We start from the raw sequence: 14,001 nt of genomic DNA on the forward strand, positions 1-14,001 counted from the left end.
TCTTACTACTTACTACTTAATAGGCTGTTAATTATTCTCAAACTTAGAACAAGTTCAAGAACAAGTTGTGGATGAACCAAGTATTCTATTCAGTAGCTTACCAGAAGACTCAAAGGCCATACAAAAATAAAGCAGTAATTTATTACAAAGGCATGATCTGGGGCTACTATTTATTTGGTAGTTACTCATATTGTCTGTGTTGTTTCTTCAATTCACATATTGTTGTTAGTTACAATGAAAACAATCACTGCTATAATAATGGGTTTATGTTATTTTCAAAATAAAATCACATTTTAATAACTCACATTTAATTAACGAACAATCCAACGTGCAGCACAGGTGACAGGTTAAAATTGCATTACTGTATTAAAATTCATATTTAGAAATCCTGCATCTGGTGATGCAATACTGAGAATTGTTTACCTTTCCCTTTTTCACCCATGGCAAGCAGAAATGGTGGCAGTTTATCATCGTCTGGAAGAAGACTGACGTCTTTCCGAACACAGTTTTCAACACCACAGAGTGCTCTGTAACTTGTAGGACTAACAGGCATATCACTTTTAGCCCAATCTGCTATATTAGTTCTAGTCTTCTCAGATTCCATGGCAGAAGAACACTCTTTAGTGTCTGGAGTCAGAGACTTATCTCTATCAATCATCTCACTTTGGCTGGAAATGGTCTGTTGTGCATCCTCTGAAGGAACAGGACATAATCCCTCTGTTCTTGTAATAACATCCATTTCTTCTTTTGGTTTTGAATTTACATCAGTTGGTATGTCATCTTCCTCTGCATTTGCATCCTATGAGAATAAAGAAGATCTATACTCTAGTTTCACAACAAACTATAACTTCTATAACTTCTGTGATAGCATTCTAGAAGAAAGAAAAAGGACTACGAAATCTATCAAATTGAACTATTTATTCAAGAAGTAACTCACCAAATCTACTGTGGATCTTGCATTTCCCCCTGCTCTTAAAGGTCATATTTGTCCCCATTTAAGGTGAAGATGAATCACTGTTTTATTTGTTTGGTAATACAAAATTCTCAGAGTGCTATAGATCAATCATTTTAGCATATAGCCAGATTTAACAAAATCAATAATAAAGTAGGCATCCCTTGAGCAACCCAATTAGTATTACTGTTTCTTGGAAACAACAGCCAAGCCTCATATTGTACGTTTTAACTCATTTTTGGTTTGATGTCAAATCTACGCTGCTCCCTCAGTGAAATGCATATGATAAACCAAGAGTGCAGTCATATTATGAAATGATCTGTCATCAAAACAAAGGTGGATGTGCTCTATTAAATATACTGAGTCATCACACTATAAATCCCTATAGATTTGCACTCTATTTCAGCAGGAAAGACTGAATTAACAAGATAAAAACTCTACAGTTGTCCTGTATTAATTCTCCTGGCATGCCCTCAGCTTCCATCAGATCTCCTGCTTAGAGAACACGTGCCAAAAGATGAGGGAGAAAGAAGTGTTACTAAAACAGCTTCTAATAAACTCCTTTCCCACAAATTCACTTGCTGGCTTTGCAGATTACTTCACACCTTCGGCCTTCACAGCAGTTTGAGGCAGCATGCTCAGGATTACATGCTACCTAGTAAAGGACATTCACAGCTTACGAGCTGCAACATAGTGGTTTTGTCTGAGCTCCTAGTGAGAACCATCAACTCACTGTTTCTTTGTTCTTGATGCTTTTAATTTTAGACAGTGTTTATCTTCTGTAAGTGGAAATAACCTACTCTTTCCTCAAAACAGAAGACAGGTTGTATCTTTTGGTTACTACGATGGGTAGAGCAAGAACTGCTAGGTTCTGGAAACAACAGGGATTCATTTATTGTCATAAGAATTTTCCACTTGTGTTTCTGTTCCCTCCAATTTACTTCCTTTTTTAAGCAACTATTTAAGTACTTTCTTCAGACTGATCACTGACCTTAAGTCTTCCTTTTCCAATAAGTGAGATAGCAATAAAAGTAACATTAATAAGATCAGCCACTCATACACTCCTAATTTTCTGCAATTCGTGGCAAATGATACCTGTCATTTTAACATTCAGTTCATGAAAATTCAGAATCTATCTGCCTTCACTGTCTGAAAAATGTTACCCTTTTTATTATCTGTGACTATGATAAATAGCACAGTCCAGGATAGGCAACTTCTGTATTCAGTTCTTCACCTCTCTGTCATTTAAGTTAGCTATTTGACTTATATTTATCATATGGAAAGGGATTTTTTTTTTTTAATTTCTTACTGATGCCTAACTGCTTTTCATGACCTCTTGATGAGCTTTTCTGGCAATATTTTGACCTGGTTTTAAGTATCCCACACTACAGCAACATGCAGCAGGTTGTTTGATGCTTAAAGCACAGTGCAGGTGCCAGGTGCACTTCCTGGGTTCTGTGCTTCTAGCAGAGTCAGCTATTCTCACATGAGTTCCAGCTCTTCTTCTTCCTCCCCCCACTTCTCCCATGGGAAGGGAGGAGTGTTGCATGATTAACTTTTCAAACTGTGACAAGCTTTCATCAGCACTATCAGCAGTACTTCCACCATTGCAGACTTTACAAACAAACAGAAGTGCAAGGCACAACTACCCCCGTAAAAAATGCTAGCACTTTGTTACTGTCACTCTAAATAACTCCTGAGGACCACAATCTCTACAAAAAACAGATTTGACCCACAACTTATTGGGATCCTTTTCCAAATGAAACCATACTTGCTGTTGTCTATTATAGTTATTGTTTTATGACTTTTGGTTATTGGTATTCCACATCATAACATCATGTAGTGCACTGGGAATTTAAGAGTTAATGCTCCAGTTCTGGTTAACTGTCCCAGAAGAGAAGAAGAACTGCATACCACAGAGGACTTTGTATTCAGAGAGGAGATAAAGCCCCTGGCAAGGTCACAGGACCAGGCTCTTCTCCGTGCTGCTTGTCCTGACCACACGCATCACCACTGCACTAGTGTAAAGCCTTCAGCTTTCAGACACTCTTTCTCTCATTGTATCTGATTTATTAGCTGCTATTCTAATTATGCTGTATTATATTCTATTATAGTGTGTTATCTTGCATTCCAGTAACTTATTTAGTAAATTAGTTTGTTTCTCCTCAGATTGTTGCTGGCGTAATTTTTGGGGCCCATCTCTTTTCCCTTCCTAGAGATGTGGACCCAAGGGTCCCTCTACTCCACCAGTCACTGAACTGGGCCAAATTAGCCCATAAATCATTGACAATTACTCATGAACGAAGGCTGGTTTACATGATAATGCAACACACAACTGTTGAGAAACTCCATATACTTGTAACATGGATCTGGTCTGATTACTAGCCTTACAAATTGTTTTTAAAACTCTTGAACACTGTCATGACTTGAGACAGTGTTTCAGAACTGTATCTTATTCTTTATCTGGAGCTTTTTTAAAATATCTCCAAATTTCTGCACAGCAAACTTACATTACTCCTTTAGACTCCTCGTCATAGTTTAACACTATGAATATGATATTTTTTCAAAAGTCTACTCCCATATTAGTTCAGTACCTGTTCTCATTAGAAATGGTAAACTAATTTTGCGGCACCTATAAAACAGTATTATATTACATGAAGCAATTTCTTGTAGGACCAACTTAGGAAACACACAAAATTGTATCAAACCACTCAAAGAAAAACAAGCATAGCAATGACAAATGGCTGAAGACACCTTCGTAACAGTAGTTATTCAAATACTTTACAGAATAATCTTGATTTTTAATATTTTCTACTACACAATTTTTGAAGTTCATGTATGTCCTAATAATAGGGAACAAAATTATTTCACAGAATTAATGCATTTACATACAGTTCTTAATCATACCATGTGCAGCTCTGGCACATCAGGGCATACTGTGTCCTGGGATGACCTATTTGCTCCAGATGAAAGCTTTGTTGTATATGCCACTTCACCAGTTGGCAAAATACCATCTGCAAACCAAACTCTCTTCTGTTCTTTGGGGCACAACTCTAGGATAGGTTGAGAAAAAACATTGACTTTGTATTACTTTACTGTCCTAATAACTAAAAGAGATACATATTCAGAGGCCTTTCTCCCACTGGTGACACAGAATTTGTTAACTGAAACCAAACACAGGTAGACAGCTTGACTCCAGCCACAATCCTATCAGGTAAATACATGGAAAAAACAGTTCATCATAGCAGAGGAAGCTGTCATGCTATATCCTATCACGCCACATATCAAAACTTCTTCATCAATCATCCCCTTGTCATAAGACATGAATAAAATGCTTACCACAACTAGAAGATGAAACACTAAAAAAAAAAAAAAAGCTAATCAATGTTTGAAAAATTATTTTCATTGATGAAAGTCAGGTATTTAGTAATAGTGGAACAAAGACTGCTCAGTGGCTAAACATTTATGTTTACTGAGAATGAACTCCTAGTGCTTCTTACTTTTTCCATAGAAAAGTACTTTTGTTTACCGTAAAAATGCATTGCAGAGATCTCCTGAGCAATATAAAAAAATTATGAAAGTAATATCTGAACTGAACAAAGAAATTACAGTATAGACATAGAAAAAGGACAACCTCCATTTATGAAATGTGGATGCAAGACAAATGTTGTCAAGCTCATGGAGTCTGAACTCAGAACTAAGAGTAAGTTTCTTGAGTTCCACTTCACAGAATTTCTGTTCAATACTATAACCACATAGTACATATCTATGTACTATATCCATGTAGTACATATCGAAAGTATAATAAACAACTCTTCCCAAGCAGATCTTGAAAAAATGTTAGTTAAATTATACTGTGTTAAACATACCTTCATTATCAGATTGTTTAAGTGCTGAAATGGGTGATGGTGAAGAAAATAAGGGACAGCTGGCACTACCAGTTATACAGGCTTCCTGCAAAGGTGGAGCAGAAGAATTCTCAGAGGAGACACTGGAATTAGGGACAGGACCTGTTGGACTCATCATCCTTTCAAATGCCTGTGCTAAATTAAAAAATAAAAAATTGTTTGCTTTAAATGTTTAAATAAACGAAAAAAAAAAGCAATATTTTTAGCATGCAGTGCAATACTGAGGGTTTTTTGTTTTCTGGTTGTTTTTTTTTTTGCAACAAATTTAGTTGATTTAGTGAGCTAGTTGTGTAAATTGAATGCTCAAGCTATTGCACAGAAGAAAAATCTAATTTTATTGATTTTCAACCTGCCCTTCAACATGTAGAAGGCTACTGTGTCAGAGTGGAAGATGGGGCAAAAAACTGTTCTCTTGGAATCCTGCCACAAATGACCCAATTGAAGCATGGAAGCTTCCCAAAAGGCATGAAAATTAAAGATACTAGCTGTACATATTTTTTTAATGATTGCTACAGTTATTCAAAAAGATCCAAACCTTTTTTACCTTTATTAATATCATCATAGCAGCGAGTACAAACTCTTGCTTCCTTCTCCATGTACTGTAGTTTGCACTTTCGTTTGCAACAGCCACCACAGAAAACCTGAACAAGAAAAAGATTGAAATAAATATTATAAGCAAAGTCCCAATATTTCTTGAGTTAGGTTTCTATTATATTATTTCATCTAATTAAAATGATAAAGCATACATAAAATATTCTTAGCAATATGGAAGAAGAAGAGAAGCTTTAGCACATTTATCTTACAGTACATTTCTGTGTTGTGAGAAGGGAAATTACCAGAACTAAAAAGGTTTTATCAAGGTCAAAAGCTCTACGGTTTGGTTTGAAGTCTACTTTTTGAATTCTTACCCTGTTTCCCAGAACAGTACACAATCTATCCATGCTGCAGATTTTTGAAAAAGGCTACATCCTATCACTTTTCTGAAACGCTCAGGAACAGTATGTTGTAGCACAGCTCTGTAGCATTAACTAGGATAACCCTCTGGGCACTACGTGTCATCATCATTCTACTCTCAATCAAACATAAACTTGTCACTTATTTGGGGAATCCTTACGATCTGCAGAACTTCCTAAAAGGGAAGCCTACCATGCCATGCTAACACTTGTGACCCTAAGGAAATGCATCAGCTGAAAATCTCTGAAGAACTAAACTAAACTAAACGCCAAAGAGTTGAACCCATTTTTTTAGTTTTTTTGTTAGTTTTAAAGCATAAGGAAGTTTACAGTTCACCTTCATGACTAAAGAATTTCAAGTTCAGCATCTGCACAAAACCTAAAAATGCTACTTTGCATATTTCCATCAAGACTGCCTCCAAGGAAGGTTGCTGAAAATGTAGCAATACTTTATTTCTTTTCTTTTCTTTTCTTTTCTTTTCTTTTCTTTTCTTTTCTTTTTTTTCCTGGATAAACAATATTCCAAGTTATTCTTGGTCTTATTTAACAAGTCCAAGTATCTTTTCTTAAAAGCTGGTAGTGTATTGTGTTTTCAAAAGTATTTTATTAAATCCTCAATAGTCTAGAGAACGTTTATCTTACAAAGAAGGAACATTTTAGTTTGAAATGTTAAAAAATAATAGACTGTACTAGTTGTTTATCCCAGGGATACAGATGGAATAGAAGTAGAGATTGTTTCAGACACAGAAAATAAACAACTGTGATCCGTAACTTGTTGCTCTCAACTACTCAGCACAGTCTAAAATTTGTCAGGCATTTCTGTTGGCCCAAAACATCCCCTAGGGGTCTACAAAGCCAGCCTTTTGCACATGGTGAGAAATGCGCATGTTATTCAGCTATGAATTCACCTCCTCCCAGTACTCTCTGAGATACAGGCAGGAGAACAAATAGACCATAAAAACTTCCTGCTGTGGGCAGATCTAGTTACGTATGCCCACAGATAAGCTAGGTTTTTTGTTTTTAAGATCACAGATGGAAGCAGCTGGTACATAATAGCACAATGATTAGCAGACTCTTTCAAGAAATACATAAATATTTAATTCTAGGCCCTCTGCAATTTAATATTCAAGCCTATATCATCCATCTTTCATGCAAGATGTCTGTGATGGTATCTCAGAACCTTCAGGAAAAATAAGGAAGGAAATATGTACACAGTGAAGAGCAGCAACAAGGAAGACAACTGATTACTAATGATATTAAAATGCTTATCTGGAATAATAAAAATAACTCTAAGTTGCACCAGTTCATTCTCAAATTGACTCCTCTTAATCCTGTAACTGCTTTACAGGAAAAACCAGAATGATGTAAACAAGTACTGAACCCCAGAGATGAGACTCATCTGTTCTATTGCCTTAACGCCATCTTTGAAGAAAACTACTGCCATCTCTCATTAGGATTCAGGGCATGGCTGGAACCATCTATTCTTATATCAGCAGGAGCCATTCTGGACCCATTTGTCTCGCAGCAGTTAATATCCACACTGCACTGAGGCACTCTATTCTGAGATTCCAAGCTAACTCTTGGACAGCTATCCAAACCAGGGCTCAATGTTTCCCAAACAATTTACTAACACTGTCACAGGAATTACACTGGCTAGAGTAATCTCAACTGTGCCAGAAAAAAAAAAAAAACCTTGCTTTTCTTGCAAGATGAATTAGCAAGTTTTCAAGCACTACCATTTTCAGATCCCAGAAGCAACATCAGCCTTTACAAAAAACAACTTTCAAAACCTTGACAGAAGCCCTCTACTCCTTATCACAGTTAAGTGGAAGCAAAGCTAAGTCTGCTACTCCTAATTATCTCCAGGAAAAAAAGTGGATTAAGAGGAAAACAACTAAAGAAGAAACAGAACAGAAGAAAAATAAAAGCTATTACAAGCGAAGTCCTTTAAGTAGGAAAAGCCATGCTAAGAGTCACATTTGATCAGTGCAAGACAATAAAATAAACATTCCAGTTGCTTCGATATTAATGTCATATCCATAACAATGAATGCTTGTATATTAATTGATTTATCTTACCCGAAAACACACATGCTTAGTAAAGTTATTAAGCATGTAACTGGAAAGGATCAATTGCTAATCAGCTGCTATCAACCTTAGGGCTTCAAATGCTGAGCAGTACAACAATCCTTTGCCAAGTGCCATTCTCTTACACTTGGTGCTACCAGGAACTTCAACAAAGGCATCACCTCAATCTCAATGCACAAGAAACAAGAGGTGGAAGCAAACTAAGGGACAGATAGTGCAACAGAGCAATGGCTATGAAAGCGAGTCTACTCACTTTTAAATTAAATCTAGTTGGACTACAAAGAGAAAATGTACCACATCAAAAAGAAACAATTACAGAAATGTAGATGAGAATTTGACCCTGTGTGCTGCAGATGGGAGAGAAAGCAGGTATTATTGCTACCTTACAGATTCCTCCAACACAGAAGCCAGAATTCCCAAGTTCTGACACTTTCCCTGATAACAATAAATCTATAGGACTACATAAAAATTAAACAATTCTAGGACACTTCACAGAGAACAATTGTGAATTTCTACCTGTTCCTCCTCAAGCTGGCAGCAAACACTGCAACTAAATGTGGGTCCACGAAAAAAGTAGACTTTGTTTTTAAAAACAAGTAGCAAAACAGTATTACACATTCAGAAAAGCTATGACAGTTACAGCTGCTTAGCACTCCGTTATCTCTAACAGTTACACCATCTGTACTGCCTTCACTTATTTTCTGAATGCACAAGCATTGTGATGCACCCTGAATTACTTTGCTTTTATGCAAAGACACTTTGCTGTTAACACACTGGATTAACAGTAATAGCAGTTAACTATAAGCAGCAGTGAGCACTAGAGGGTGATTCTATTCCCACCTCCAGAAGACAGGCAATAAGCTTCATAGTAAATATAAACAAGAACTTCAAGAAGTTCAAAAGCATACTCTAAAGAACCGTATTTTAAACTGTTATAAAATTTTAGTAGGATATATATCTGCCCAAGTTCGATAACACCTAGCATGTCACAATAAGAGCTTCATTTTCTTGGCCCCACTGCATATCTACACTTTCTATAGGTCTGCTGTGACAGAAGAAAATGGGGACTATGCTTTCAATACACAGTACTAGAAGAGGGACTCTGCAGAAAAAAAAAAAACAACACAACAAGCCACTCCAGATGTCTTTTAAAATGAGAAGCTAATAAGTCTAGTCTTTGCACTATCTCCTCATCCATAAAGCTGAAGAGGAACACTGAAAAAAAAGTCAGTTCCATCAGTATTATATTTGTATTTATGCACCAGTATATAAGCTGCAATAACACACAAAGAAATTTATTTTTGATTAAAAACAAACTTCAGCATTATTTGCTCACTGCAGACAACCACAGGCTAGAAAAATAGATAAGCCTACAGATTCCTTGCTCAATTAACGGGTACCATTCACTCAGCAGAAGCAGCATACTTCCCTCTCCCCTCCCTGACAACTCCCTTGGGGAACTGTGCAGACATTTAACTGTGCACAACAGACTGTAAGTCCTTTGCATGGCTGCTTCTGTGACAGCTCTTGAAAGAACATATATTCTTCTAGAGTAATAGATACTGTTTTTCACCTATCATAATCACTTTTATGAATTCTAATTACCCTCACTGCCTAAATTTTTGATGCCTAAATACTTAAGCTTAATCTAAAGTAAGTAATAAACTGATTCAGTATGCACTGCAGTTATTGTTAGTGCCATATCTTCCATGTTACAAGAAAAGAACAGTAGCCTAACCAGTTATGGAAGATAAAGGTATGCAAGGAAAATGTTCTTATTTTCAAGGAAGTCTTTTTTTACTTATTGTAGTCTTTTCTAGGAGTCCAACTCTGTAAAATTTAGAAAAAAAAATAAAACAGAAAACCTTAGAATGTTGACATAATTCATCTTTCTCTTTGCATTCTGCTTATCCCTAAATCAGAGTAAATTTGCTTACAGTAACAAAAGAACCCCTCACCAACAACTTACTTTTCCACATGCACGACAGTGGTGTCGTCTTTTTGTAAATGTGAACTTCACTTGACAGTTCATGCAATTGGGTGCCTCTGAATCAGGAACCCACAACGGCTGTTTCTGCAGAAGAGCTGCAGGTGTTTTTAGTGATTCTACACTTTGAAAAGTTTGACTTTTTCCTGCTTCAGTGCCACTTTCCCCCGCAGGTTCAGAATTTTCATCAGAAGTAATGCTGTTCCTTGAGAAAGGAGCTTCTGGAGTAACTGCTCTCTCAACCACATGTGTTTGATTCAACTGGCTCTGACCAACATCTCCTTGTGTACTGTCACACAACAGCTTTGGTCTTGCACCTTCAGTAGGAAGCTTTGAAACTTGCGCCTCACTATCATGCTCAGTCACATTTTGAATATGAAATGCATTCTCCTCTGGGGGAGGTTTCAACTTATGGGCAAGAGAGACTTCAAGATTACTACTAATGCTAGTTATATCCTCCAGTTTTGTCGGAGCATGTTCTTCAGTAACCTGTGTGAAATCCAGGTTCTCATCTCTCAAATTCACTTCTGTGTCAGCTGCCATTAAGTTATTACTATTGCTTAAAGAATTCAATGAACTGGACAGATGACTTTGCCCATACAAGAATTCATCAAGCTCTGCATCACTTACAAGGGTATTACTTTCAATAATATTCTCCTCAACAGTAAAGTCAGCTACAGTTTGGCTAACACTTTCATCGTAGTAACAGTCTAGATCAATGCCATATGGTTCAGCTTCATATTCCATAAAATTAGAAACAATAGCTTTGACTTGATCAGAATCACTATCATCAATTACATTCTCAGTATTACATGTCTCTCCATCTCTTTTTTCTACAATAATTTGGTTGATTTTAGTTAGATATCCTTCCTGTTCATATAAGTCAGTCTCTTTGCAGGACTCGCAATCAGAGAGATCACTTGTTAAAGTGTCACTAATAACCTCTGCTATTTCATTCTGAGGTAGAGAATTAACTTTTTCTTCTGTTACAACTGAGGAACCGCATGGAGATACAGGAAGTGATGGAAGATGTGGCAGTGACGTCTGGATATCCTCCATTGATTCACATAAAGGTAAAGCACTGTTTAGTACTTCACTGCCAGCAACTTTTTCTCTACCTACATTCTCTTCTGTAATTTGCTCTTCTAGTTCTACTTCAGCCCCTGTTTGACATGTGGAGCCTTGTAAAGCATGACTTTCAGGTAATGTTCCATGGTTTTTGTCCAACTGATGTTTATGTGGCAGATCTGAAGGCATGGATTCCATTTTACACTGATCTTCCAAGGTTACACATTCTGCAGTATTTCCTCCATGTATCTCTTCGCTCCCTGGAGAGCACGTGCTTCCATCTTGTGGCTCAGAAGGCAATTTTTCACATGCTGTCTCATCTTTGGGATCGTACACATTTGAATTCTGTAATGTTTCAGAGACACGCAGTATTAGGATGAGCGGTTTGTTCAAGATGATCAAATACTTCAATACACGACTGTATCTTTAAAGTGAAGTGATAATCACACAGATCTGAAACCTCTGCTTTACTAAAAACATCTGATCTTAAAGCTAATTGATTACTCTCTTCTGTTTTAAGAGGTCCTGAATGGTGTAGCATTGAGTCCCCATCATTCTGCTCTGTACATGAAACACCTCTGCAACCCAATGAAAATACACAATCAGGGAGAGGGATGCAAGATTTGCCAAAGCCACTCAAACAGTCTTCACTACAATAAGTCACCTGGCTGCAATTTTTGAGTATTTACGTTAGTACCTGCTGAACGGATCAAGTTACTTATGTCATTAACAAGATCACACATAGGTATACTACTTCCCAGGTTTGAACCCTGACATCCTTCTGAGGAAGCATCGTTCACAATGGTCAAAATATCAAGCCCAGAAACACTCCTCTCATTTTGTGATGAACAATTCGGGATCCCTTCATTTGGTCTGGTGTGGCTGGCTTGAGAGATTTCTTCTGACGCAGTACAGCTGTTAGCATTCTCCTGTAGTTTTTGTGTTGGGTATACGCGTTGCAAGAAACCCAAATCCAGAGGAAGGGAACAATGTTTTGAATCATATGGATTTTGAGGAGCTCTGGAGAGGTCGCATTCATCTATTTTAAGCAAAAAAAAAAGATCAAAAGCAAAGTTTATAAGACTTAAGTGTTTCTATAGTGTATGTACTCCAAATTTCATCTATTCACTACCATAAGCTTTAATTTACCATTTATTACTTTCAAATTCCCTGTAACAGTCACTTGACCAATATTACCACATGTAGTAGAAAGCAGCACAGTTACTAACCTGTATTCAGTTCAAATTCATCCAGTAGTTTGTCCAAGTCACAGACTGCAGCTTTAAAATATGTATCCATTCTATTTAAGTTCTAGTCTGGCTTTAGGCCTCTCAAACCTGAAAAGAAAAATGCAATGATTCACTCATATTTTGCTACTCACAAAGTGTTTCTATTATTAGACAGTAACTTTCAGGAAGTATTTTAATGAAAATTTTCTATCTATAAAACAAAATGTTATACAGATGACTGCAATCCATCAGCTTCTATGTACTTCATGCTCAATGACTTGCCTTTAATTCCTCTTAATTTTTCCTTCAAGACCAGAAAAAAAAAAAAGTAGCATGGTAACTTAGTTCATCTCCGTCCTACCCAGAACACAAAGCCCATTAACCTTCTATGAGACCTGCAAAAAAGCATTAAGAAAGAAAAAAGTTTCATTTTAGATACCTCGCAACTCACCAGAAAGCAATTTGCAATGCACAGTCTGCATCATAAAACTTTGTTCCAGTTGTTTAATGAAGACTTTCAGTCTCCAAATGAGATGTTATGCGTTCTTGATCACTTTGAGAAGCTTCCTAATCCTACATCTTTTTCACTTCTAAATACCCATAACATGCAATTACCTGTCATATAATCAAGATGCTACCTACCTTACCTGAAAGTAACCCAAAGGGACTCAGATTTCTTTAGTTCTGGTGTCTGGAAACCGGACCTCTGAAGGTCTGCCTTGTTTTCCTGCTACTCAGGAAGATGCTAAAACAGCTCACGCTAAAATAGCTTATATATATAAAAACTGCAGATCTCATCTTTACAGCACACGCTTATGGATACTAACAAAACTGATTGTCAAAAGTTACTAAAAAAGATTATATAAAGTACAAATACTGAAGGTTTATGAGAAAACAGAGGTTTAAGAAATACATAATCCTGAGCTTATTCTCTGTGGGGATTTCTGACACAACATTCAGGCACAACTTCTTTTAGAACTATTGGAGTAGCAGCCATGACTAAAAGACGCAGTCACAGAACATTCACCAGTCCCCAGCTCCATGCTCCCCAGGTCTTTGTGTCAGCAGTCACTCTTGCCTAATCCAACAAAAAGCCAAAGGAAAATTTCTAAAAGGATAGACAGTCATCCACTTTTTTTTTTTTTGTTTAAGAACAGGCCTACAAAGTGAAAGGTTCTAGTATGGCACAATGTCCTGAGAAGGACTTGTAAATCCTTCTACTTGACTCTTAGTTGTACATAAAACACCAACTTACATCCCTGTAAATTAAGCTCTGAATTTACAGTAATCAGAATGCTGAATACATTAAAATTCACAATAATTTAAAAGCAAAACAAAAAACCTAACCATCAACAAAACAGATGGCTACCAGCAATAAAGAAGACATAAGGATCGCCTCTGAAATGAGTTTTATTTACTTACCACGGGGACATCTGAAGCTTTTACAAAGAATTCTGTGATATTTCATAAAATTTACCAGGAAGAGGCAAGTAATAATTTCAACTATTTTTACCCTGCACTTTAAAAGACTTCTGGATTATGCATAGCATTTTTCATTCTGAGCAAATAATGGATTTTGAATTACACATACTATTTGCATTATTTGATTATAACACCAAATAGCTGAGCAGAAGACACTTTTGCCCCAACTGAAGGGTGAGAAGGGCTCTGCAGTAAAAGAGTAAAAGAGAAATAAAAGCTTCACAGGGACTAAGGATGGGGGGGGAGTAGTTAGAGATAGTTTACAGAAGTGAGAATGTAGAAGTTGTTTGAAAAATAAGGGATGGCAGACACTGGGTCTGGGATAATGGGGGGGG

At 36.8% G+C, this 14,001-nt stretch overlaps 1 protein-coding gene across 1 annotated transcript in view; it reads right to left on the reverse strand.

Moving 5' to 3' along the window:
- Positions 1-13,990, reverse strand: part of ZFYVE16 (zinc finger FYVE-type containing 16) — a 28,227-nt gene extending 14,237 nt beyond the window's left edge. Inside the window, exons 1-7 of the mRNA XM_019610631.2 lie at positions 12,185-13,990; positions 11,714-11,994; positions 9,870-11,300; positions 5,405-5,501; positions 4,822-4,995; positions 3,860-4,005; positions 424-799 (exon numbers count right to left, since the gene is read on the reverse strand). Coding sequence (XP_019466176.1) covers positions 424-799; positions 3,860-4,005; positions 4,822-4,995; positions 5,405-5,501; positions 9,870-11,300; positions 11,714-11,994; positions 12,185-12,254 — 2,575 coding nt within the window. The 5' untranslated portion in view covers positions 12,255-13,990. The remainder of the gene's footprint in view (positions 1-423; positions 800-3,859; positions 4,006-4,821; positions 4,996-5,404; positions 5,502-9,869; positions 11,301-11,713; positions 11,995-12,184) is intronic.
- Positions 13,991-14,001: the final 11 nt, after the last annotated feature.

The sequence above is a fragment of the Meleagris gallopavo genome, chromosome Z (assembly GCF_000146605.3).
Source record: "Meleagris gallopavo isolate NT-WF06-2002-E0010 breed Aviagen turkey brand Nicholas breeding stock chromosome Z, Turkey_5.1, whole genome shotgun sequence".
NCBI classification, from domain to species: domain Eukaryota; kingdom Metazoa; phylum Chordata; class Aves; order Galliformes; family Phasianidae; genus Meleagris; species Meleagris gallopavo.